Source organism: Geotrypetes seraphini, chromosome 1 (genome assembly GCF_902459505.1).
Source record: "Geotrypetes seraphini chromosome 1, aGeoSer1.1, whole genome shotgun sequence".
Classification (NCBI taxonomy): domain Eukaryota; kingdom Metazoa; phylum Chordata; class Amphibia; order Gymnophiona; family Dermophiidae; genus Geotrypetes; species Geotrypetes seraphini.
The window spans coordinates 73,997,122-74,021,238 of NC_047084.1; the positions used below are offsets into that span (position 1 = coordinate 73,997,122).

The 24,117-nt window shown below is 43.5% G+C and overlaps 1 protein-coding gene across 3 annotated transcripts in view; it reads left to right on the forward strand.

The window, feature by feature from the left end:
• ZFR (zinc finger RNA binding protein) overlaps positions 1–24,117 on the forward strand; it is a 339,213-nt gene that overhangs the window by 239,530 nt on the left and 75,566 nt on the right. For all 3 annotated transcript variants that reach the window (XM_033933312.1, XM_033933330.1, XM_033933320.1), the window contains exon 16: positions 9,044–9,185. In XM_033933312.1, coding sequence (XP_033789203.1) covers positions 9,044–9,185 — 142 coding nt within the window. The remainder of the gene's footprint in view (positions 1–9,043; positions 9,186–24,117) is intronic.

Genomic DNA, 24,117 nt, shown 5'->3' on the forward strand with positions numbered 1-24,117 from the left:
ATGTATATATGATCATGTACTACTGAGTTTACTAACAATAATCTCTTAAACTGTTTAATGGCAATTCAGACAACTTATTTGGCAAAAAAAATTTCTTTTAGCATTTTTTTTCTTACTATATTTTTTTCATGCTACAGAGTAACAGCTGGAGATTCCAAAATTTCTCTCTCATTTCATCTCTGTAGCTGTTTATGCCTGATAGCTATTTTAAGTGATTAATTTGATTCTCATTAAATGTAGACTCAATATTTTATTATATTATACCTGTTGTATTTTTACTAGTACTTTTACTTATCATTTCTTTAGTGCTGCTAGACATATGCAGCGCTGCAGATTAAAACATAGAACATAGTATTTTGTTGGACTACTGCTATTGTATGCTATCTAGGCCATGGAAGCAAGAATCGTGTGCATGTTAGTCTATGGATGTGTTAGTGTTTAGCATGCACGTAGATTTAGCGCACACTAAAACGCTTAGCGCGCCTTTGTAAAAGACCCTATAAGATTGAATCTCTTAGAATGTATTTATTTGTATGAATTTATAAATCATCTTTAAGAGTTTAGCGCACCTTTGTAAAAGGGCCCCTATGTCTCACTCAAGAGGTTTAGGTGCAGTTATCATAAATTTTCTACATATGTGCAAATTCCATAGGTAGTTTTCTCTTGGAAACTTTGCACAAGTTTTTTAAAGGAAAGTATATTCTCCCTCTGAAAAATGTCTAGGGAAAAGTCGTCAGAGAGATTTGTATCTCCTTTTTTTTGTGGCTATTTTGTCTTCATTGATCTAACCTCACCTCTGAGTCTGCTTACTTTTACTCATGGGTTAAAAACGCACACATGCATTTCATTTCACTCATAAACTGGGTAAGCAGATAGCATATTTACTCAGGTAAATAGTTTTTTTTTTTTTTTTAAATTGCCCTACTCTAAAGTAGAGAATGACACGGTGACAAAACTCATCACCGTTCCTGTCACTGCAAGGGAAGTGGCTAATTTGGGGGGGGGGAGGGCTGGGCCTGGGACCCCTGTGTGTGCATATCTGTTCTTATTTCTCCAGTGTTGTAGTATTTGCTGAGTTAATTTCTTGGGGTTCCCAGTTAATTTCTATTTGTGATCTCTTGATCTGTTATATCCCTTCCAGATTCCATATACTAGGTGTTCAATCCCAACCCGCAATCTGGGAGTTGCAGAAATCTACAACTTTTCTAAGCACATGCTCCACTCCCTTAGCCTGAGAGCTAGTAAACGTATCCAGTTACAATTTCTGCAAGCAATTCGTGCAGAAGTCTTATGCAGTTGTTTTGCTTCTTTTTCTTATTTTTTTGCTTAAAGTTAGTTTCTTGGTGGCTTCAGTGCCTTGAGACCCCTTCCCTGTGATCCCTTGTCAGAGAAAAGGATGCAGTCCTGTGGTGCCGGTCTGCAGCTTCACAGAGAAACTCTGGTGGATCTGTGGAGCCAGCCTACTGGGTGCCACTCTTCTTAGAGTACCCGGGGTCCCTTCCCTTGGAAGTCTGCTGGCTGGTGACCTTGTCACAGGTTTCTAGCACAGGCTGTGTGTGTCTGGAGGGAAACTCACCTAGATTTCAAGGCGCAGGCTGCCTTTCCTACCTCCAACCGCATGGCAGAGGATCCGTGGGGGCAGAGGTTGTAGTCTGTCTGGCCGGCTGGCAGGCCGAAGATCTTCAGTTCTGTACATTTGGTGCTGTTTCTGAGGCAGAAAGTCCTTTTTCTCCATTCATCTGCTTCTAAAAATGCTAATAGGCAAAGACACTACAGAACTGTAAGTACCTCCATTATGTTCTATGGGAACTTCGGGGTTGGCTTTTGAGGAGCTTTAATTTGCATTTTTCACAGTTTCTGAGGGTAGGGTTTGGATCTCCCACCTCCCCAGACCTCAAATCGCTATTTTTTTAATTTTTTTTTATTTTAGAGTTTTTGTTATTTTTGCTGTTATGGTGCAAATTCGCTGGCAGTGGCAATCTTGGAATTTTATCGATTTCTTTTTTCCAAAGTTTTATTGCTGATTGGTGCAGGATCAGTGACCATGTAGCGCGTGCTATAGCATGCAGGGGGAGGGGTCGAAAACTTTGGATTTGGCCGCCTCCACATACTCAAAGGCTGGGGAGCCAACCTGGGTCCAAATAAATAAATAAATAAATTTTATATTATGTAACACCTTCCTACTGACTTCTGCACTGGTTGCCGATGGAGGCGCGTGTGAAATTTAAGTTTGGATGTTTTTGCTTTAAGGTACTATTTGGTTCAGCCCTAAATACATAACTGACCTTTTCTCTTTCTCAACCAATAGACATAAGAGAAGCTCTAACTTGAATTTTATTTCTCCACCGGTAAAGAGGATGTAAATTTAAAAAACATCAACATCTTTTCTCATATCAGACAGCATTATGGGGTAAAGATCTAGAACAATTACTTATGCTTACTAATACTTATGGGGAATTTAGGAGACACCTAAAAACATATCTGTTCCTTAAGTACTTAGGTAGCTGATTTGTACAATCTTATTCCACAATAAATGATTTCAAGAGCTGTTAATCACTAGCTTTTACTTTGTTAGTTTTACTTAATTTGCAGCATTTTTAACCATTGTAAACCGCATAGAACTTCACGGTCCTGCGGTATATAAACTGTTGTTATTATTACCTTGCAACATATCTTAGACATTGAAGTGATAGAACCCATTCCAGATCACTAATTGGGCTTATGCCGATACTCCTTATACTTCATCATGCAAAGAAAGGCCGAAAGACTGGAGGGCCCATTCTGGATCTCAAGTAGGTCAACCGCTTCTTGTGGATTCCTCATTTCTGTATGAAACAATGCACATTGTTATAGCAGCTGTCTCTCCAGGAGAGTTTCTGGCATCCTTGGATCTCACAGAGGCTTATCTCCATATTCCATTGTTCCCGGAGCATTGAAGATGTCTGCGTTTCCATGTTCTGCAACAGCATTTCCAGTTCACTACTTTCCCTTTGGCCTCATGATGGCACCCCGTACTTTCACCAAGGTGATAGTAGTTGTGGCAGTCTTTCTCCACCGGCAGAGGCTCCAGGTCCATCCTTACCTGGATGACTGATTGATTCGAGCGCAGTGGAGATGGTAGTGCCTCAGTTGCAGGCATTGGGGTGGATTGTCAACTTCAAGAAGAGCAATTTGACTCCGTGGAGTATCTGAGGCTTCTCTTTGATACCAAGCAGAGTTGTGTGTTTTTTCCCAAGGCACGCAGACAGAAACTTGAACAGCAGATCAGAGCTCTTCTGGACTGCCCAGCTCCCACGGCCTGGCTGTATCTTCAGGTTCTGGGATACATGGCAGCCTCTTTGGAGGCAGTTCCCTGGGCACGTGCTCTGGTTATGGGAGTTCCTTCTTTCTCGGTGGTCTCTGCAGCATCATCTCCTTCAGATGTCGCTCCTTTGGACAGAGCCAGTTCACAGCATCCTGAGCTGGTGGCTTCAGGGAGAGGCTGTCCGTCAGGGCAGGCTTCTTCGGATACCAGAATGGATCGCGGGACTCACGAGAACTGACGCCAGCCATTCAGAAAGAGGACGCGGCCCAGGCAGCAACGCCGAAAGCACGCTCCTGCCGGTCCATACAACGCTGGACCACCAAGTTTAAGGGGGTTTAAAAAGGTACTGCGGGGAAGATTGCATGCAGTTGCTGCTGCCGGAGTAGTAAGGAAGGACATGGGAATGGGAAAGAACAGGTGAAGTGGAAAGAAAGGGACTACATTGGAGGAGGGAAAGAGGGGAAAAGATGCCAGCATCATAGGGGGGAGGGGGGCAGACCGGGAAGATATGTGGCCATGAGGTGAAATAAGGGGGAGGGGAGGGAATCTATTGAAGAAGGGAAGAGACGGGAGAAGCTGAACATGGGGAGAGATAAGAACATAGAAGAGAGATGCTGAGTGAGGAGGGACCGCAAAGTCAAAGATGCAGACTGTCAATGGTAGACAGGGAGAGGGTAAGAACAGTGGAACATAGAGGCAATGCTGGAAAATGGAGGAGATAAGGACACTGAGGAACAATGCTGGAAAAGGGGCAGATGGGGACACAGAGCAAATGCTGAACATGGAGGTAGGACAGGGACAGAGAAGGAAGATGCTGAGTAGGACAAATAGGGGTGCAGAAGGAACAAGGATGGAGGACCTGGGAATAGAAGAAATGTCAGAGGGACAGGAGACCCTGCACAGACAGAAGAAGCAGATAAAAACAGAAAAGAGACACATGGAGTCAAAGTAAATTACCTCCCAAAAAAACGTGTTCAAACAACAAAGGTAAAAAAGGAAATTTTATTTTGCATTTATTAATTTAAATGTTAGCTTTTGGAAACACTCTCAAACAAGAAAGGATGTCCAAAAATATATATGCACACCTAAAATACATCCAAATGCCTACCCAGTACTATAGATAAATATTCTTTAAAAATTTAGTAACATAGTAGATGACGGCAGATAAAGAACCGAATGGTCCATCCAGTCTGCCCAACCTGATTCAATTTAAATTTTTAAATTTTTTCTTCTTAGCTATTTCTGGGCAAGAATCCAAAGCTTTACCCTGTACTGTGCTTTGGTTCCAACTGCCGAAATCTCTGTTAAGACTTACTCTAGCCCACAGGTGTCAAAGTCAGTCCTCAAGGGCCGCAATCCAGCCGGGTTTTCAGGATTTCCCTCAATGAATATGCATGAGATCTATTAGCATACAATGAAAGCAGTGCATGCAAATAGATCTCATGCATATTCATTGGAGAAATCTTGAAAACCTGACTGGATTGCAGCCCTGAAGGACCGACTTTGACACCCCTGCTCTAGCCCATCTACACCCTCCCAGCCATTGAAGCCCTCCCCAGCCCATCCTCCACCAAACGGCCATATACAGACACAGACCGTGCAAGTCTGCCCAGTAACTGGCCTAGTTCAATATTTAATCTTATTTTCTGATTCTAGATCCTTTGTGTTCATCCCACGCTTCTTTGAACTCAGTCACAGTTTTACTTTCCACCACCTCTCTCGGGAGCGCATTCCAGGCATCCACCACCCTCTCCATAAAGTAGAATTTCCTAACATTGCCTTTGAATCTACCACCCCTCAACCTCAAATTATGTCCTCTGGTTTTACCATTTTCCTTTCTCTGGAAAAGATTTTGTTCTACGTTAATACCCTTCAAGTATTTGAACGTCTGAATCATATCTCCCCTGTCTCTCCTTTCCTCTAGGGCAGGGGTGTCCAATGTCGGTCCTCAAGGGCCGCAGTCCAGTCGGTTTTTCAGGATTTCCCCAATGAATATGCATGAGATCTATGTGCATGCACTGCTTTCAATGCATATTCATTAGGGAAATCCTGAAAACCCGACTGGACTGCGGCCCTCGAGGACCGACATTGGACACCCCTGCTCTAGGGTATACATATTCAGGGCTTCCAGTCTCTCCTCATACGTCTTCTGGCGCAAGCCTCCTATCATTTTCGTCGCCCTCCTCTGGACCGCCTCAAGTTTTCTTACGTCCTTCGCCAGATACGATCTCCAAAATTGAACACAATACTCTAAGTGGGGCCTTACCGATGACCTGTACAGGGGCATCAACACCTTCTTCCTTTTACTGACTACGCCTCTCTTTATACAGCCCAGCATCCTTCTGGCAGCAGCCATTGCCTTGTCACACTGTTTTTTCACCTTTAGATCTTCGGACACTATCACCCCAAGGTCCCTCTCCCCGTCCGTGCATATCAGCTTCTCTCCTCCCAGCATATACGGTTCCTTCCTATTATTAATCCCCAAATGCATTACTCTGCATTTCTTTGCATTGAATTTTAGTTGCCAGGCATTAGACTATTCCTCTAACTTTTGCAGATCCTTTTTCATATTTTCCACTCCCTCTTTGGTGTCTACTCTGTTACAAATCTTGGTATCATCTGCAAAAAGGCACACTTTTTTCCTTCTATCCCTTCAGCAATGTCACTCACAAACATATTGAACAGGATTGCACCCAGCACTGATCCCTGAGGGACTCCACTACTCACCTTTCCTTCCTTCGAGCGACTTCCATTAACCACCACCCTCTGGCGTCTGTCCAACAGCCAGTTTCTGACCCAGTTCACCACTTTGGGTCCTAACTTCAGCCCTTCAAGTTTGTTCAACAGCCTCCTATGAGGAACTGTATCAAAGGCTTTGCTGAAATCCAAGTAAATTACATCTAGCATATGTCCTCGATCCAGCTCTCTGGTCACCCAATCAAAAAATTCAATCAGGTTCGTTTGGCACGATTTACCTTTTGTAAAGCCATGTTGCCTCGGATCCTGTAACCCATTAGATTCAAGGAAGTACACTATCCTTTCTTTCAGCAAAACTTCCATTATTTTTCCAACAACTGAAGTGAGGCTCACCGGCCTGTAGTTTCCTGCTTCATCCCTGTGACCAGTTTTATGAATAGGGACCACATCCGCTCTCCCCTATTAGACCTCAGTGTCTAATAGGGGTGCTAAACAATTGCTACCCGTATAGACAAACCATTCTCAAAATCTTAACTTTGAGACAAGCACACACATCACGGGTCAAAAACTCCCAAGATAAGTGGAAAAAATTCAAACTATCACAAACTGTTATATTTATCCAAAAAATATCACACTTATCTTTGTAAATGTAGAATTCTCAATGATCTTCGTAGTAGTACTGGGATATAGAAGCAGGACCAAATTTGCACAGTGGAGCGTGAGCCAACCACACAGCGGCTATAAACTCTCACCGCTGGTAATATACTCCACAGTTTCCAACAGGGTTCCCTGTTTCGCAACAGAGCTTCATCAGGGAATTGAGTGTAAACTCGCTTCCCTCCTATTGCCACTTATCTTGGAGTTTTTGACCCGTGATGTGTCTGCTTGTCTCAAAGTTGAGATTTTGAGAATTGTTTGTCTATATGGGTAACAATTGTTAAGCACCTCTATTAGACACTGAGATCTTTTCTCCAGTTTTTAAAGAATATTTATCTGTAGTACTGGGTAGGCATTTGGATGTATTTTAGGTGTGCATATAGCTTTTGGAAATAAACATCTCTGATATCTTGCATTTTATTTTATTTTTTTTAAAAAGGTATTGTGGGGCAGGGGGTGTTTTAAAAGGAAGGGCGGGCAGGCGCGAGGGGTGTAGGTAGATTTATGGGTATAACTAATTAGTACAATATAAACAATTCACATGCAACTCTCGTTTCTAGGACATCCCATAACTACACCCAAGGATTCCGATTTTTGCCAACTTATACGAATACAGAGATCAAAGCTATATGAAATATTTTTTTATAGATATAAAAATATAATTCACAAGCCAGCAGTAAATAATAACTAATTATTGTTCATAATATATCTGAATACATACATATATATTTCAGCACACAATTATTACACAGTAATCACTAAGTAAATTAGTAAATATAACTAATTCTTACACACAAGTATAATTCCTTACAATACTAAGTCCTGATAATAGCAGCAATCTATTATAGCTTATCACCAAGGGGACCTAACATTCTTATCCATAACCAATACAATTCTAGCTAGCCCAGCTGAAAGAAGAGATAATTCCTTTTCTCACCCTTTAGATTATGCCTCGGCAGATCCGAGAGATGGAATCCTTTTGTTTCCTCAGCATAGCGGATGATAGAATTTCTTCTGGTCTGAAAAGTCTGTTTGTCACTGGAAAAGCTGTACTATATATTAGCTAGAGTTCCTTTTGTGATAGAAACCAGATCTGTTTCAAAGACAGTTCTGCATCTTCACTCTCATCCGAGAGTAGGTCTCAAGAGGTAACTTTTATCAGTTTTTATTGTTGAGGTGTAGTGTACAGAGAAACCTAAGTTTAGATCCGAGCTCCCTCACTTCCAAACATAGTCTAAATCCTCCCAAACACCTTTCTCCTTAGGTCGTGTCAGTTGACCCTCCAGGACCAATCAAAGCAGAACAGCAAGAATGAATAGCCTTTTCTTTCAGATGCCTTGGAAGGCGCCATAGATGATAAGCACAGAAACACAGATCATAGCATAGTTCATAACTCCTCCAGGTTCACAGGAGCTGGGCATATATGAATAGACAGATGTCCTTGACTGGAAGCACACAGTTCTTGGAAACAGATCCAGAATGCATCAGGCAGCAAAGATGGTTCAGGCTTGCTTGACATGAATGAAGCCTAACCTTAGGTGTGAGGCAGGAATCACTCCTACAGGGGGGTGTTTTAAAAGGCAGGCGGGGGTGTTTTATAAAGGTACTGAGAGGGGGTGGGGGAGGAGGAAAAAATTGCTAGTCGGCTGGGATGGATCTCTCCTGTCCCAGCCTACCACTAGATCACCAGAGGTGAGGGGGGCAGATTACATTTCAGGGCAATGGGACAGGGTACAGAGCCTGGCAGGGAAGGTGGGGGACAGGGTGCAGAGCCTGAGTGTGAGGTTGGGTGCAGAGCCTGTTAGGGTGTGAGGGAAGCTGGGTGCACAATTTGGTTCAGAATGTTTTTTTCTTGTTTTCCTCCTCTAAATATGGGGTGTGTCTTATGGTAGATATGTTTACTAGCTCTCAGGCTAAAGGGGGTCGTACATGTGCTCAGAAAAGTTGTGGATTTCTACAACTTTTGGATTGTGGGTTGGGATTGAACACCTAGTGTATGGAATTCTCCAGGGACTAACAGAAAGAAGATTATCGAAGGTATAAACCAAGTCTTCCATTCTATATTTCATACAGGTCTGTCTATATTGTGTGTAAAGAATTCATTTAAAGTTGTTCTTTGTGTAGTAGTAATGTCGGATAGAGAAATTGTAGAAAGGGGAATGAGGGGATCAGGAGACCCTTCCCCTTTCTTAATTTCTGCATGTCTAAAACCTGAGTAGATTTTGAAAAATTTCAACCCTTTGGATCACATCTCCATTGCATTGAATGAAGTGCACTGGCTTTTACTATGTACACCTTTCAGCACTATTTAAGTGATAAATAGTAGTAGTAGGTAGTCTGTGCAAAAATTTTTATCACTAGTTATTTTTCTTCTCTTGGATATAGGTCATAAGTCCAGAGAAATATGACATAAAATGTGCCATACCTGAAGCAGCTGTCATTCTGAATTCATGTGTGGAGCCCAGAATGCAAGTTACCATAACACTGACTTCTCCAGTCATTAGAGAAGAGGCCATGAAGGATGGAGGTTGGAAAGATGATAAACATGCTTTTTTTATATTAATTAACTTTATACAAGTTATCTATTTTTTTCTATGGTATTGCACCCTGGAAGTCAACATGCTGGCACAGCATCTGTATTTAGAGCAAACCATCCAATTTCTTGATACGTGGTACTACAAAGCCAAAACTTTTTAGTATCGAATTTGTTTGATATTTTCCATTAACAATATTTAATCTTAGATTTCAAGGAAATGATACAAAATTGTCCTGTTGTATAGCTAGTAATGTTAAATAGAAGATTGATGAAGAAAGACTCAGCAGGTGGGTTCAAGCTCACTTGGGAGAAGGTTATGCTCTGACAAAAATTAGACATGGCATACTTGAAGGTAGATCATTTACTGTTGGCTTTTGCTTAGGAGTGAGGGTGAGAATTTTTTTCTTTCTGAAGTTGCCTTTTGGTCTGGAGTATGTTCATAAATTTAAAACTGTATACTTTTATTGATATGGGGATTTCACCCTCAGCTCATGCACTGTACACATTTATTTAAACAAAGATAGTAGCTCAGCCAGCTTAAGCAGAAGTCACAGCATGTAAATGAATTTGTGTTTGGAGAGAGCCATTATTCTGGTGCCAGCAGTGTTGCTTTAGGGTTTGCTCTGTAACACTTTTTTTCACAGCACCAAATGCTTTTTAGGTAGCAACAGCATGATCAGTGTCCGGTATGTTGGTTCTGTTGTCATATGGGTCAGGTAAAATTATCTTTGTTTCCTTTCTTGTATTTTTTTTTCCTTTGCTGTAAAATAAATCCCAGTACTATGAAGCCCATAAACTATGAAGCCCCATAATAATGTAGTTCAAATGTGCCATCAGCAGCATTACTGACTTAAAAATCATTGTCAGTGTTTAAAAACATTAGTTTGCATCTGCTATTAAATCAATTTATTTGCCTAGCTATATTCTGTAATGCAGTGTTTCTCAACTTATTCAAGCCAAGTACCCCTTAAGTCTAACAAATATCAATCGAGTACCCCCACCCAAGCTCCTCACCTGACCCCACCCCCATAATAATAGTACTAATTGTAATGCAATTTCATCCATTCATTTTTCGTATACACATAATATAATCTTATTAACAATACGTAATAGTAACCACAAAATTAAGAAACACAAAGCACACTGTACGCAGAGAAAATGTTAATTATCATTTATATTTGGGGTTTTTTCAAAGAGGTCAAGGCAGATGACTTTAAAATATGCAATGTCACCTCAGGAACAGCTAGAAAACAAATAGACAAATATAGTGCAAACTATAAACAGCAGATATATATTCTCAAAACTGATGCATTTCGATCACTAAATTGAAAATAAAATCATTTTTCCTACCTTTGTTGTCTGATGATTTTATTAGTCTCTGGTTGCATTTCCTTCTGACTGCATCCAACATTTCTTTCTTTCTGCCTCCTGCATGCTTCCTTTCCTCTGGAACTCATTCCTTTCTCCAACCAGTATCTCTCTCTGTCCCTCCATGAGTCTAACTTTTCTTCCTCTCTCCTCCACTCCCATTGGCAACATGTCTCCTTCTTTCTCTCTCTCACTTTCCATCTGTCTTTCTCTCATTCCCTCCCTTAATGCAAAGGGAGTGAGGAAACAGAGAGATTCGGGGTACATCTCTGACACCCTCTCTGCTGCCACATCCAACATTTCTCCCTCTCTCATCCCCCAGATCATATGCAGCATTTTTCACCACTGCCCACCAGCCCCATGCCCAACATTTCTCCTTCTAACACCCCTGTACAGCACATGCCACATTTCCCTCCATTCCGTCCACCACTATGTCCAACATTTCTCCCCCTTGCATCCCTTTCAATCTGTCCCACTGTTCCCTCTCCCAAGACCATATCCAACATTTCTCCCTCTCATCCTTTTCTTCCCCATGCATCTCTACCTCACTGTTCTCTCTCTATGCCCAACAATTTTCCTTTTGCTTCCTTTCCCCATGTGCACCATCTATTTCCCTCTCACTCTCATGCCAACAATTCTCCCTCTCTATTCCCTCCCTCTCTTCTATGTCCCGAGTTCATGCCCCTCCCTTTCTCCACATGCTTCTTTTCCCTTCTTCCTTTTCCCTTCCAGCCATGTTCAACTCCTCTCTCTATTTCTTTCCATTTCACTTTGTCCATGTAAACCTTCTTCCTCTCTTCTTTTCCTCTTCATTAATGTGCATATCTTCCCTTTGTCTTCAGTTTCCCTTCCCTCTCCTCCATCCATGTGCATTTTCTCCTCTTTCTTCCCTTCCTCTCCATCCCATAAGAAGCATATCCCTTCTTCTCCATCCATGTCCAGCATTTCTCCACACCTAGACAGCCAGCCAGCCTTCCTTACCAACTCTCTCCATTTCTCCACATCTCTCAGTCCAACATTGCTCATTCTCCCCCCCCCCCCCCCAAGCAAGTCAAGCGTTTCTCCTGCTCTAACCTTACTCCTCCTGCCGCTCTACAACTGCCTGACCCTGAATCTGGATTCCACACATGCTCGGTACCAACTTCAAATGAAGAGCCTTCACTTTCACGCACTCAGGAAGGCCCTTGTGGGGTCACTCCGGGTGCCAGAGTGGCCCCACAGTCCGGGCAACATCAAGCTAACTCCAGGGATGAAGAGCCCTCAGTCTTCTGCCACCCTCCCACTACCTGTCAGGGAATACGGAGTCTATACAAGTCCTGACACTGGCGCTAGCTTAACTGACACAGAGCCTTTGAGTTTGTCGATTTTGAGGCCCTGTTACTACCGCCCCTCTGACGCAAATGTGTCAAAGTGGGTGGAGCCGACAGGACTTTTCCGAGTGCATGGACGAGAAGGCTCTTTGGCGGAGGAGGGCAAGCCGCTGGAGGAAGGGGTGGGTGGGAGACCTGCGCCTCTTACTCCCCCACAAGCGGCTTGCATACCCATAGGGGTACGTGTATCGTGTATTGAGAAACACTGCTGTAATGAATATTATTTTTGGATAGACATACCATCTTAAAAATGTTCATCTTTTTATCCTTAAGATTAGAGTAAGACACTTTGATCACTAGGGGTGAATAAGTTTTATGTTGGCTTTTAGTTTGTTTTCTGAGACTGCCACAGATTTAGAGCAGGAAACATGTACTTGTGTCCTTTGACCCTCCTACAAGGATTTTAGAGAGAGGAGTGGGGGGAAAAATTGTTTTTAATGCCTAAGAGGCAAATTGATCAGGGACATTTTTGCAACAAAGGTTTGTCACTCCTGGTTTACTGTTAGCATGAGTTCCTGATACAGCAAAACATTAACAAAGGATTCATGTCCCATTAAAAAAAAACAATACATGAAAGTTATGAGATGGGATTCATTTAAACCATATAAACTTTTCTTTGTTCACATGTTAGAGTGGTAGTAAATTTCCTTGCATTTCATTCTTTATACACCATGAAATGCTTGTTCAGAATTTTCAAATCGTTTTTTTTTTTAAATACAAAATATAGGAATATATACAGCTCTTCTATCAAAGGAAACAAAACTGTATTTTTGTCTGACCCACAACTGGAGTTAGAGACGCTTGAGGCTTTTATTTAATAAATAATTATCTGAGGGGAACCAGTCAGTTAACAGTCTGGTATATGTCAAAGTCAATAGCATGAAGCTGCAAAATGGATGTATAGAAAGCAGTTTTCCCAAAAGAAAAGGAGAATTAAGGATCAACAAAATCTGTTCAAACTGAGTCACCTAACTTTCTAGGGAGTAAGTTTCACTTTTGGTGAATAAAACCTACTATTCTGCAGTTTGTTCAGATGTGTATGTTTTTTAAAGGTAGATTATTTGTTCATTTTGTAATTCTTTGCACCACACAGAACCAAAAAATAAAATACTTGGTATTACTTGTGATGTGCCCCAGTATATAGATTATGTATTATCCAGTTTAATCATATCTGATACTGCAGGATGACATTTAAAAAGATGCACACATGGTACCCAGAAACTTTGAAATAATTTGTTAAAGCTGATCCGTGGAAAATCTACCTCATGTTAAATGGTGGTATGGTATCTATAAAGATGGGAACTTTATCCCTTTTTTTTGCATTCCAACTATATGCCTACATATATAGTTAAATTTCCAGAAAAATAAAAACATGATTTTGTTGATCCCTAACATTATTGCAAGCCCTATACAGCATTTAAAGCAGCAGCACTATATGTCCCTCAGAATAAAGTACTAATTTTCTGTCAACAGGCTACATTGAATTAGGCACACAGGTGCAATAATGCCATTATACATTACCAGAACAGAACAGCTTTCTCAGAGTTTAGGTTTGAGCATGTGTGATCTTTCCAATGTACAACAGTCTCTTCAGTATCTCAGTTTTGCAGGTTTTCTCTTTCACATGGACACAAAAATGAAGCTCTCCTAATTCTACAAGGTTTCTTCATTTGTGTGTTATCAGTTGTTAATCTCATTGCTTTATAAAAGTGTGTATGTTTCTTCTTGTTCTATGTCCCTTCTGAAAGGGATCTGCCCCACCTGTGATATGGGAAAAAAGATCCTGATTTCAGTACCCATTCCAAATGTTTTAATCTGCTTGTGCTTTGATCACAGACAAGCTGAATGTAAGTGGTAGTCATATGTCTCTGGAAGCCCAAAAGGACTTCCCTAACCAACTTTAGAACCACTATGAAGCAGAGAAGAGGCTTCTGCTTGCCCAAAGAATGCACTGATTCTCTGGGTTCAAGCAGGTCCTTCTGGGCAGAGTTTCCATCTACCTCCCTGCAGAGTGACTTGAGTCCAACCACAAAGGAGCAGCACCAGTGATTTGGAAAATAGTGTGCAGCTTCTAGGAGGCTCAAACACAGTCTTCAGAACTTTCACTTGGGATGGAGGTGAAGACATTTTGGATGACCCCTTCAAATTCTTCAAATAAAAATCTGCATGTCCATCTCCAGCTTTGTTTACATTTAACAGTGGCAGAATACTACTGCTGACGCGTTTCAATCTCTTTCAGCAGAGTTGTTGCAATGCATTTAGAGTACAGTCAGTCTTTAGCAGATTGATTCATTGTAGGACTCCTGTTGCTCCTCAGTTCAGTTTCGGTTTTCCCCAGCTTCAGATGTCTTCAAATCCTGTCTTGATTATGGTAGCAGACAAATATTTTGTCTATTTCAGCAGCCCTTCCAGAATCATCTCGTTTATTTATACCAAACATGGTCAACAAATTTCTTAAGGAATATTTAGAGGACTTGCCAAATGTTCAGTATCAACAAGGCATAACGCTTATACAGAGAGACACTCAATTTTAGGATTCAATAGTTTTTCTACACTCTGCTTCAGATTTAGAATCTCAAAGCAGTCATTAATAGCCCCTCCACACTCTGAAATATCACATGATGTGCTGTTGAACTTTTTAGATCTGGATTTCAGTCATCCTAAATCTTTCCTAGAAGTAAAGGAGTACTTTACAAGGATTCCATCTAAACCATCCCCAACTGCAGCTCAGAATGAGTCTCCATTATAAGGACAACATCTACCTGATGTTTTTATAATACAGTTCAAGAGAGCTACTGTTACACCTTCAGCATAAAGCAATAGACTTTTTCCCCAACAATAAGGAACGCTTCAAGAAAGTACATAGGCCTCTCGGTACAGGATGAGTCAAAACTGAATTTATAATCGGATGAGGCAAACAACAAGTATTCCAAAGTTTAGCAATGTGACGATGAAGAATCTTCCAAAATCACAAAACAAAAGGACAAAAATAAAACATATGCCCCAAAATAGCATTTACCCTCCCCCCCCCACACACACACACATTTAGGACAACAAGAATTGGGACGGAGGGCCGCTCTATATTACCTGGAAGAGGAGATGTAAACACGCATAAGCAGTTTATGTTGCAGTTCAATCAAGGGAATGGAAGCCCAAGACTGCATAAGAGACTTCAATGTAATTTGTAGCAATTCTACAGAAATATAGGGGTCTCCAAATCAACAGACCACCGCTCACTCAAAGAAGCAAAATCATAACTCGGGGATTTTTTCAATAGAAATTTGTGATGGAAGCACAGAGGAATCATAGATTGTGCTTCCAAACAATAAGCTTCTTTCAAGGAGTCAAAAACGGTCTTGTTTAAGGTTTCAGGTGGTAAGGATCGTACATAATGTTGCAACTGTAGATAAGGAAAAGACATCCTTAGGCAGGAGCTCATACTTCTAAACCAAATTTTGATATGTATGTATCTATCCAGCCGAGGTAAGTACTTGATATAAATACACCAATCCTTTATCTGACCAGGACGGAATTTTTTTTTCTTTCAAAGAAATACAATGCCTCAGAGGTACAGCAAAGACAAAACAAAGATATCGCAGTAAACAATCCCTCTCTCCCTCCCCCCAGAATCCCAACAATGCAAAATGTTGTACAATAACTCTTCAGTACAATGCATGAGAAAACAACTTACAAAACCAGCCCCCCCATTCCCTCCCCCACCCCAGGGTCAATGATGCAAAGAAAAACAGTACAAGATGATTGTGACTAACAGAGACAGGACTAACCAAAGGTCATGTGGGACTCTCACACCATCGTATAAAGGGGTCCCATACCTTAAGAAAGGGAATAAGACTATCATGTAACATAGCAGTCAATTTAGACAAGTCCACTTTACTCAGCAATTGACTCTGACCTGGGGGAAAAGCTTGTTTCCAATGGGCTGCCAATAAAAGTCTACCAGCAGTGAGAATAAAACAAGTAAGCTTATGTGCTTTAGTGAACAACGCAGCTAAGGGAAGATGTAAAAGAGCACTGCCCATATTTCTAGTAAGTGTGTTATGCAAAATGTCAAGACAATAATTCAAAAACCATAGTCCAATAAGGAATAACCCATGGCAATCCTACCAAATGTGAAGAAAAGTACTTTGCTGGCCACAATTTCTCCAGCATAAAGCAGACACTTGGGGGTACATTTTCATTTTATGAAGATGCAAGGGAGTGAGGTACCACTGATACAGCATCTTGTATTCATTTTCTACCAAAGAACTAGCTATAGACATACAGAGCAATTGGAGAAAACACCCGCTCCCAATTTATAACTGGCAGAGCTGGAAGCAATATCCCCTCCCAGATGAATATAAATTGAATTGGAGGGGCCTCCTGTTGAATAAGAGCTTTATAAAATCTGAATATGTACCCCCAACCACTATTCCCCATAAGCGCCCATTCCAGGGGGGGTCTCCGCTAAGCGGAGTTCCTCAAGAGCCCTATGACCAACAAAGTCCGCCACCTGACGATAGCGAAAATGATCTAACTCTGTCAGATCATAGGCCTCCACCAATCATTCCAGGACGGAATTGCGGATTATCTCTGATCGTTAATAAAGGGGAGCTATCTGAAGAGAGATTAAAAAATGCACAAGTCCTTTGCCAAACCTTACAAACCAAATAGTAAATAGGATAGCAAGACAACAGAGTGCAAACACTGTTCAGAAGCATGCAAGAGAGTACTGACAATATAAGGAACAAGAAGTTCCAATTCCACAGTAGTGTAAGAAAAGTAGGACCTTCCCTCTATACCAGTGGTAGGCAAACTCATTAGTCAAAAGAGCCAAAGATCAGTACAGTGATTAAGATTTCTTTTGAGAGCCAAATTTCTTTTCAAGAACCATGTTTTTAGGAGTCGGTTTAAACTAGCTACTAACATTAAATAAAACCAGATATCATAATAATAATTTTATTTATTGACAAAAAAATCTTTTTCTACCTTTTGTCGTTTCTGCTTTAATCATCTTGTCTTTATTCACTTTCTAGCCAGCATCTGTCCTCTCTGTCTTCCATGCAGCATCAGCCCCTTCCATGTCTGCCCTCTCTCTCTGCCCCTGCCATCCACTGTCCCCCTCTCCTCGTTCCATATGGCATCTTCCTCCTTTCTATGCTCCTTCCATAAACTGTCTATCTTGTGCCCCTTCTCTCCTTTGTACATGATTCATTTCAGCTCTGCCACCTCTCCATTTTTCTGTCACCATCCCCTCCCCTATGCTCTGGCATCTCTCTCTTCTTTCCTTCCCACCCCATGGTCTGGCATCTGTCTCCTTCCCTTCCCTGATTCCCTGGCATCTCTTTCCTTTCCTTTCATCTCTCCCTCCCCATCCAAGCTCTGAGATCTCCTCCTTTCTTTTCCCTTGGTCTGGCATACCTTCCTCCTTCCCTCCATGTCTTGGCATCTCTTCCTCTCTTTCTTTCCTCCATGCCCTGGCATCTCTTCGTCGCTCCCTCCCTCTCTTCCCTCCATGCCCTGGCATTTCGTCCTCCCTCTCTCTCTTCCCTCCATAACCTGGCATCTCTTCGTCCCTCCCTTCCTTTCAAGCCCTGGCATCTCCTTTCATTCCTTCCTTTCCCTCCAGTTGAGTACAGCAATTCCCCTTCTGCTATCTTTCCTCCTTCTGTCACCCCGTCCCCGATTGGCAGTGCAGCCCCTAAGCGGGTGCTCTAAGGCCTGGCATCATGAACGTCTTCAGGCAGCAACAGCATTCACAATTTGCTTCTGTTTCCAGCTTTGGGCCTTCTCTGTTGAGTCCTGCCTGCATGGAAACAGGAAGTAGGCAGGACTCAGCAGAGAGGAAGGCCCAAAGATGGCAACAGCAGTTAATTGTAAACGCTGTTGCTGCCCGAAGAAGTTAGATGCCAGGCCTTGGAGCACCCAGGGCAGACCCCTTCTCAAACACTTTCTTCCTTGAATGATGCAGTCCAGTCCATTCTCAGGTGTAACTTTGCTGACCAATTGCAGTCCTTCCATGTTTTTCTTCTGTGAACACCGATCAGAAGTATTTGTTTAGCACATTTGCTTTTTCTTCATCACTCGCCACAGAGTGGCTCATACCTTCTTTCAGTTTCATAATTCCATTTTTTGTCTTCCTCCTTTCACTAATATACTTGAAAACATTTTTGTCTCCCTTTCTTATAGCCATTTTTTCTCCCTTTCTTATAGCCATTTGCTCTTCCTCTTGCACTTTCGCTAGACTCTCTCTCGACTTCTTTCAGTTTCATCCGATATTCCTTTCTGTACTCCTCTTCTTGAGTTTTTTTATATTTCACAAACGCCAATTCTTTTTCCTTTATTTTTTTCCACCATTAGTTTATCAGCTCTTTCTTCAGGTACTCTCCCATGCTACTAAAGTCCAAACATTTGAAATCCACATTTGAGTTTTGTGTGGCCATCCTCCTCTTTGTCTGTTATATTGAACCAAACTGTATGATGATCACTACTTCCAAGTTCCAATATTGCTTTTTCCCTTGTGGGTTCTATCACCATTTATCTTAGCAGAAACAAAATCAAATCTTGGTGAATCAGGAAAATGTAATAAGGAAACTTACAATTAGAGTGGCATAACACTGAACTAAATGAGATTCATCACTAAATATTGAAATAACTGAAAACTGAAATTGCAGGCCTTCTATTAACAATTCATAAACTTATTAAGAACATAAGAATTGCCGCTGCTTGGTCAGACCAGTGGCCCACCATGCCCAGCAGTCTACTCACGTGGCGGCCCTCCGGTCAAAGACCAGCGCCGTAACTGAGATTAGCCCTACCTGCGCACGTTCTTATTCAACAGGAACTTGTTTAACTTTGTCTTGAATCCCTGGAGGGTGTTTTCCCCTATGACAGATTACGGAAGAACTTCCTTACGTTTGTACGGAATCTATCCCCTTTCAACTTTAGAGAGTGCCCTCTTGTTCTCCCTACCTTGGAGAGGGAGAACAACCTGTCCTTATCTACTAAGTCTATCCCCTTCAGTATCTTGAATGTTTTGATCATGTCCCCTCTCAATCTCCTCTGTTCGAGGGAAAAGAGGCCCAGTTTTTCTAATCTTTTGCTGTACAGCAGCTCCTCCAACCCCTTAACCATCTTAGTCGCTCTTCTCTGGACCCTTTCGAGTAGTACCATGTCCTTCTTCATGTATGGCGACCAGTGCTGTATGCAGTACTCCAGGTGAGGACACACCATGGCCCGGTACAGTGGCATGATAATCTTCTCCGATCTGTTCGTGATCCCCTTCTTTATCATTCCTAGCATTCTGTTTGCCCTTTTCGCCGCCGCTTTATTGACTTATCGATCAGAACTCTAAAGTCCCTTTCCTGGGAGGTCTCTCCAAGTACCGCCCCAGACATCCTGTATGCTAATGTTTTTTAAAGGGGTTTCAAGTATTATCTGGGAAATTGTAATTCTTTAGCAAAGACATGGGATTCCATACATTAGCTGTTGCTTCCCACTTGTCGTGAATCTGCAGTTCAAATATGGTCTTGGGCAATTCCCTGCAACATTTTTTAAAAGCAGTTTACTTAGCGGGCAAACCAGATGACAAACTAAGCAGTTTCTTTCAACCTCATGAGTGGTCACTCAGTTTGACTATATTACATCAAATCTTCTCAAATAGAGAAACTCCACAAATAATTTCTTTGCATCTCCCTGCAATCACAAACTTCCCCATACTTCTGCTCCTGTTTGTACTCTCCTCCTCGTCTCTAGACTATGATGCATTCCTTCTAGATTGGACAAATAAGTTCCTTTATGCATTCACGCTAATTCATTTGATAGGATAAGACTCTGTTCAAACATTCGGAGAACCAGCCACCATGATTCTCATAGCTCCACTGTGTCCGAGACAACCCTATTTTGCTTTTCTTCTTCAGCTCAATGTCAAGGAACCAATACTGCTTCAAATCTTTACAACTCTCTTGACTCAGAACGAAGAATCCGTTCTTCATCCCAATCTACAGTCTCTGCATCTCAAAGCCTAGTTCCTGATTCCCAAAGCATAGATAAATTCCATCTCTCTGCTCCAGTGTCAGCCATCATAGATGCCTCCAGGAAACCCTCCACACACTGATGCTACCACTTCAAGTGTACACGGTTTAACCTCTGGTGTCGCCTACAGAATTTATCAGCAGACACATGACCTTTGTCATCATTGCTGGATTACCTTCTCCATCTATCAAACACTATTCTAAAAACCACTTCAGTGCATGTCATATCAGTGCCTTTCATGTACCTTTCAACAACAGACCTCTAGCTACACACCTGTTGGTTTCTCGTTTTATGAAAAGGCTCGTGAATTCAAAACCCCCAATCAAACTTCCACCAGTTGCTTGTGACCTCAATGTTGTTCTCGCCACTTTGATGAAACTCAACTACTCTTCTTAAGTACCTCACTTGGAAAATAGTCGTCTTAATCTATGTAACTTCTGCATGCCGAGTTAGTGAACTATAAGCATTAGTATTGGATCCACCTAACACAACTTTTTATCATGATAGAGTTGTTCTTCTCACTCATCCAAAATTTCTCCCTAAAGTAGTCTCAAATTTTCATCTCAACCCATCTATAGTTTTACCTGTCTTCTTCTCAAGACCACGCTCCACACATTTACTACCTGGATCAAACAAAACCTCATGGAACTACTACCCAACTCTTCCTTTCCTTTGATCCCAACAGTCTAGGAAAACCTGTTTATCCCAGGACAAGCAGGCAGCATATTCTTTGTATGTGGGTGACGTCACCGATGGAGCCCCCTAGCGGACGTTTTCGCAAGCAGACTTGCTCAAAGACCTTCAGGCTTGCGAATGGCCTGCGCATGCCCCTCCCTCCCTGCCTAAGGCATGCGTCTCCTCAGCGTGTCCTCAGTTCTCTGTTTTCCGCGGAGCCAGAAGCACTGCTTCCTTGCTTCGCGCGATCTCATTGTCCCTCTTGCACCGCGGCTTATTTGGTTAGTTTCTTTTGAGTCGCTGTGCTCGCGTCTTTCATTTTCTTTATTTTCATTTTTTTCAGTTCGTATAATTTTGACCGGGTTCCCAGTCTTCTTTCAGCCGCCTGGCCTCATGGGGCCACGGCTCTTTTTTCTTATGTCCCGGCCTCGTTCTGGATTTAAAAACTGCACTAAGTGCAACCGGTTTATTTCCATCACCGATCCTCATTGTTGGTGTGTGGAGTGCCTGGGTGCAGAGCACCGCGCTGAGTCGTGTCCCTGTTATGCAACTTTACAACCGCGGGCTCTTTGTAGACGGGTGGCCAAGATTTTCCAACTCTTTAGCCCCAAGAATCCTGCGGGACTGGCCTCGAGCTTGGCCTCCACGCCCTCGTTGGGCGCCTCGGCCTCGAAGTCCTCGGCCTCGGCTACTCCGGCCTCGGGTAAGTCTCCTCTTCCCTCCTCAGGTATGCTAACGAAGAAGCCTACCTCGGAGTCTCATGTCGGTGCCGCCTCGTCGGCATCTTCGAGATATCAATCTAAGCGTGCCTCCTCACATAGGGAATACTCTTCTTCGAGGTTGCCCCCAAAGGAGTGCACTGCTGCACCTCCGACCCACTTACCCTTGATCTCGGTGCCTATGTTCGAAGACGTGCTTAAGGCTATAATTACCACACAGTTTTCCTCGGTGGTAAGCCAACTAGTCCTGACTTCGACGCCTTTGACCTCGGTCTCGACCCAGTCGCGATCTGACCAGCCTGAGCTGGTCTCTCGAGGCATCACCCGTAAGACTCAGGGTTCCTCGAGTGATTCTTCGTCCCCTGAGTCATTGGTGACTTTTCGAGGGTCCAGGCTGGGGGCCAGTTTTTCCCCCGCTACTGCGGCTTGGCTCGCCTCTTCTAAAAGGCCCTGGTCTTCCCCGCCCTGTCGGGGCAGGTCTCCGACCTCAAGACCATCCAGACACACCAGACTCACGCTTGTCCTTGAATTGGACTCTAGAGTCTGTTCTCCATCGAGGCGATTGCCGGCTTCTAAAGAGCCTACTTCGAAGCCAGTTGGGGTTTTTTCCTATATCCCGTCTTCTCCGAGGCTTCCCCAGCGATTTCTTCACACTCCAGGGTCTTCCCTGATCCATCTGGCGCAGGGCCACTCCTCGATGCCCCCTACATGCCTTAGTCAAACATCTTTGGTCTCCTGTTCACGGGACTCCGAGGCTCCAGCTTTACTATTCCAGGGAGGTTTCTCCCTCTTTCTCCGCTGCGCCCCGATCTCGGTTGTAGTCTCCCCCGGAGGATGAATCTTCTTCTCGGACCTCCTCCTTTTCTCGTTTCATTTCTGACATGGGCAGAGCTCTGAACTTGAATCTTCAGTCCGACTCCCGCTTTACCCAGGAATACCTGGTGGAAATGGGAGTTGACAATGCGCCTTATGAGACGCTTCGTCTTCCGTTGCATCAGGTTCTCTGGCAGATGTTTCTCCGGAACCTGGAGACATCTTATGCGGTCACGGCTATTCCCTCCAAGTTGGAGACCCATTACTGGACTATCCCGTTACAAGGGTTTGAGGGTGCTCAGCTTTCCTTGAAGAAGTCTAACTACTCGAAGGTTTACGCTGCCGTCCCCCCGGGCAGGGAGGGACGTACGATGGACAAATTTGGTCGCTGCCTTTATCAGAATTCAATGATGGCGAACCATGTCCTTAACTACAATTTCATCTTCACGTCCTACCTCCGGTACTGTATAGGTGCCCTACGCTCGTTCCGGGAGGCCGTACCTGAGACTCGGCGTCAGGAGTTCCGCCTCCTCGAGGAGACCCTCTCCCAACTTCGCCTGTATGTTTTTCAGGCCTCTTACGACGCCTTTGAACTGTCCTTGCCTCACTTTGATCAGAATTTACGTTGCCTCACTTGGCTCCGGATTGTGGATATGGATCCGAATCTACAGGATCGGCTTGCCAATCTCCCGTGTGTGGGTTGTGAGCTTTTTGATGATTCCATTGAAGCGGCCACGAAGTGCCTCTCGGACCACGAGCGGTCCTTTGCGTCTCTGGTGAAACTTAAACCTAAGACCCCTCCAGCTCAACAATATAAAATTCCTCTCCAGAGGTATCCCCCAAAATCCACTCCTGCTTTTTCTAGGCATCCTTCAAAATGGCCGCCGCCGCAGCAGCAGCAGCAAAGTCAATCTAAGACTCAGCTGCCGGCCCCGGCAAAGCCCGGGCCGTCCTTTTAACAATTTCAATCCGAGCCTTCGGGCTCCCTTCCTCCTGGAGCCTTCCCCCTTCTCCATCCGGGGTCGTCTCCATCATTTCTATACCCAGTGGGAAAGTCTTACCACCGACAGTTGGGTCCTGTCTATCATCCGGGAGGGGTACTCCCTCCACTTGAGTCGCGTACCCCCGGACCTGCCTTCAAGAGAGTTTCCTTCTGCCCAGTCTCAGCTTCCCCTCCTTCTGCAGGAAGCTCAGGCCCTTCTTTGCCTTCGGGCGGTAGAGGAGGTTCCCCTGGAACAGTTGAACTCCGGATTTTATTCCCTGTACTTTCTGGTACCCAAGAAGACGGGGGATCTGCATCCGATCCTGGACCTCCTTGTTCTGAACAAGTTTCTGGTCTGGGAACGATTCAGAATGCTCACCCTTCCCACGTTGTATCCCCTCTTGGACGAGGGAGACTGGCTGTGTTCACTGGACCTCAAGGAGGTGTACACGCTCATTCCGATACACCCGGCCTCTCAACGGTATTTGAGATTCCGGGTGGGGGATCTCCATCTCCAGTATCGTGTTCTTCCCTTCGGCCTGGCGGGCTATCCGAGGGTTTTCACGAAATGTCTGATTGTGGTAGCTGCGGCCTGCAGGTGTTTCCCTACCTCGACGACTGGTTAGTCAAAGCGTCTTCTTGCAACGAAGTCCTGCAAGCGACGACTCAGGCTTCGAGGTGAACTTTCCCAAGTCTCACCTCCGCCCGTCCCAGTCTCTCGAGTTCTTCGTAGCGGTCCTGGACACGGTTCGTCTCCTTCTTGCCTCGGCCTCGTCAGGAGGCCCTTATCCGTTTGTGCCGATTGGTGACCCATCTGCACTCGGCGCTGGCTCGGCTCATGATGGTCTTTCTAGTTCACATGGCCTCCACGGTTCACGCGACTCCTTTTGCCAGACTTCACCTCCGTATTCCTCAATGGACTCTGGCGTCCCAATGGACCCAGGATCGGGATTCTCTCTCGACGC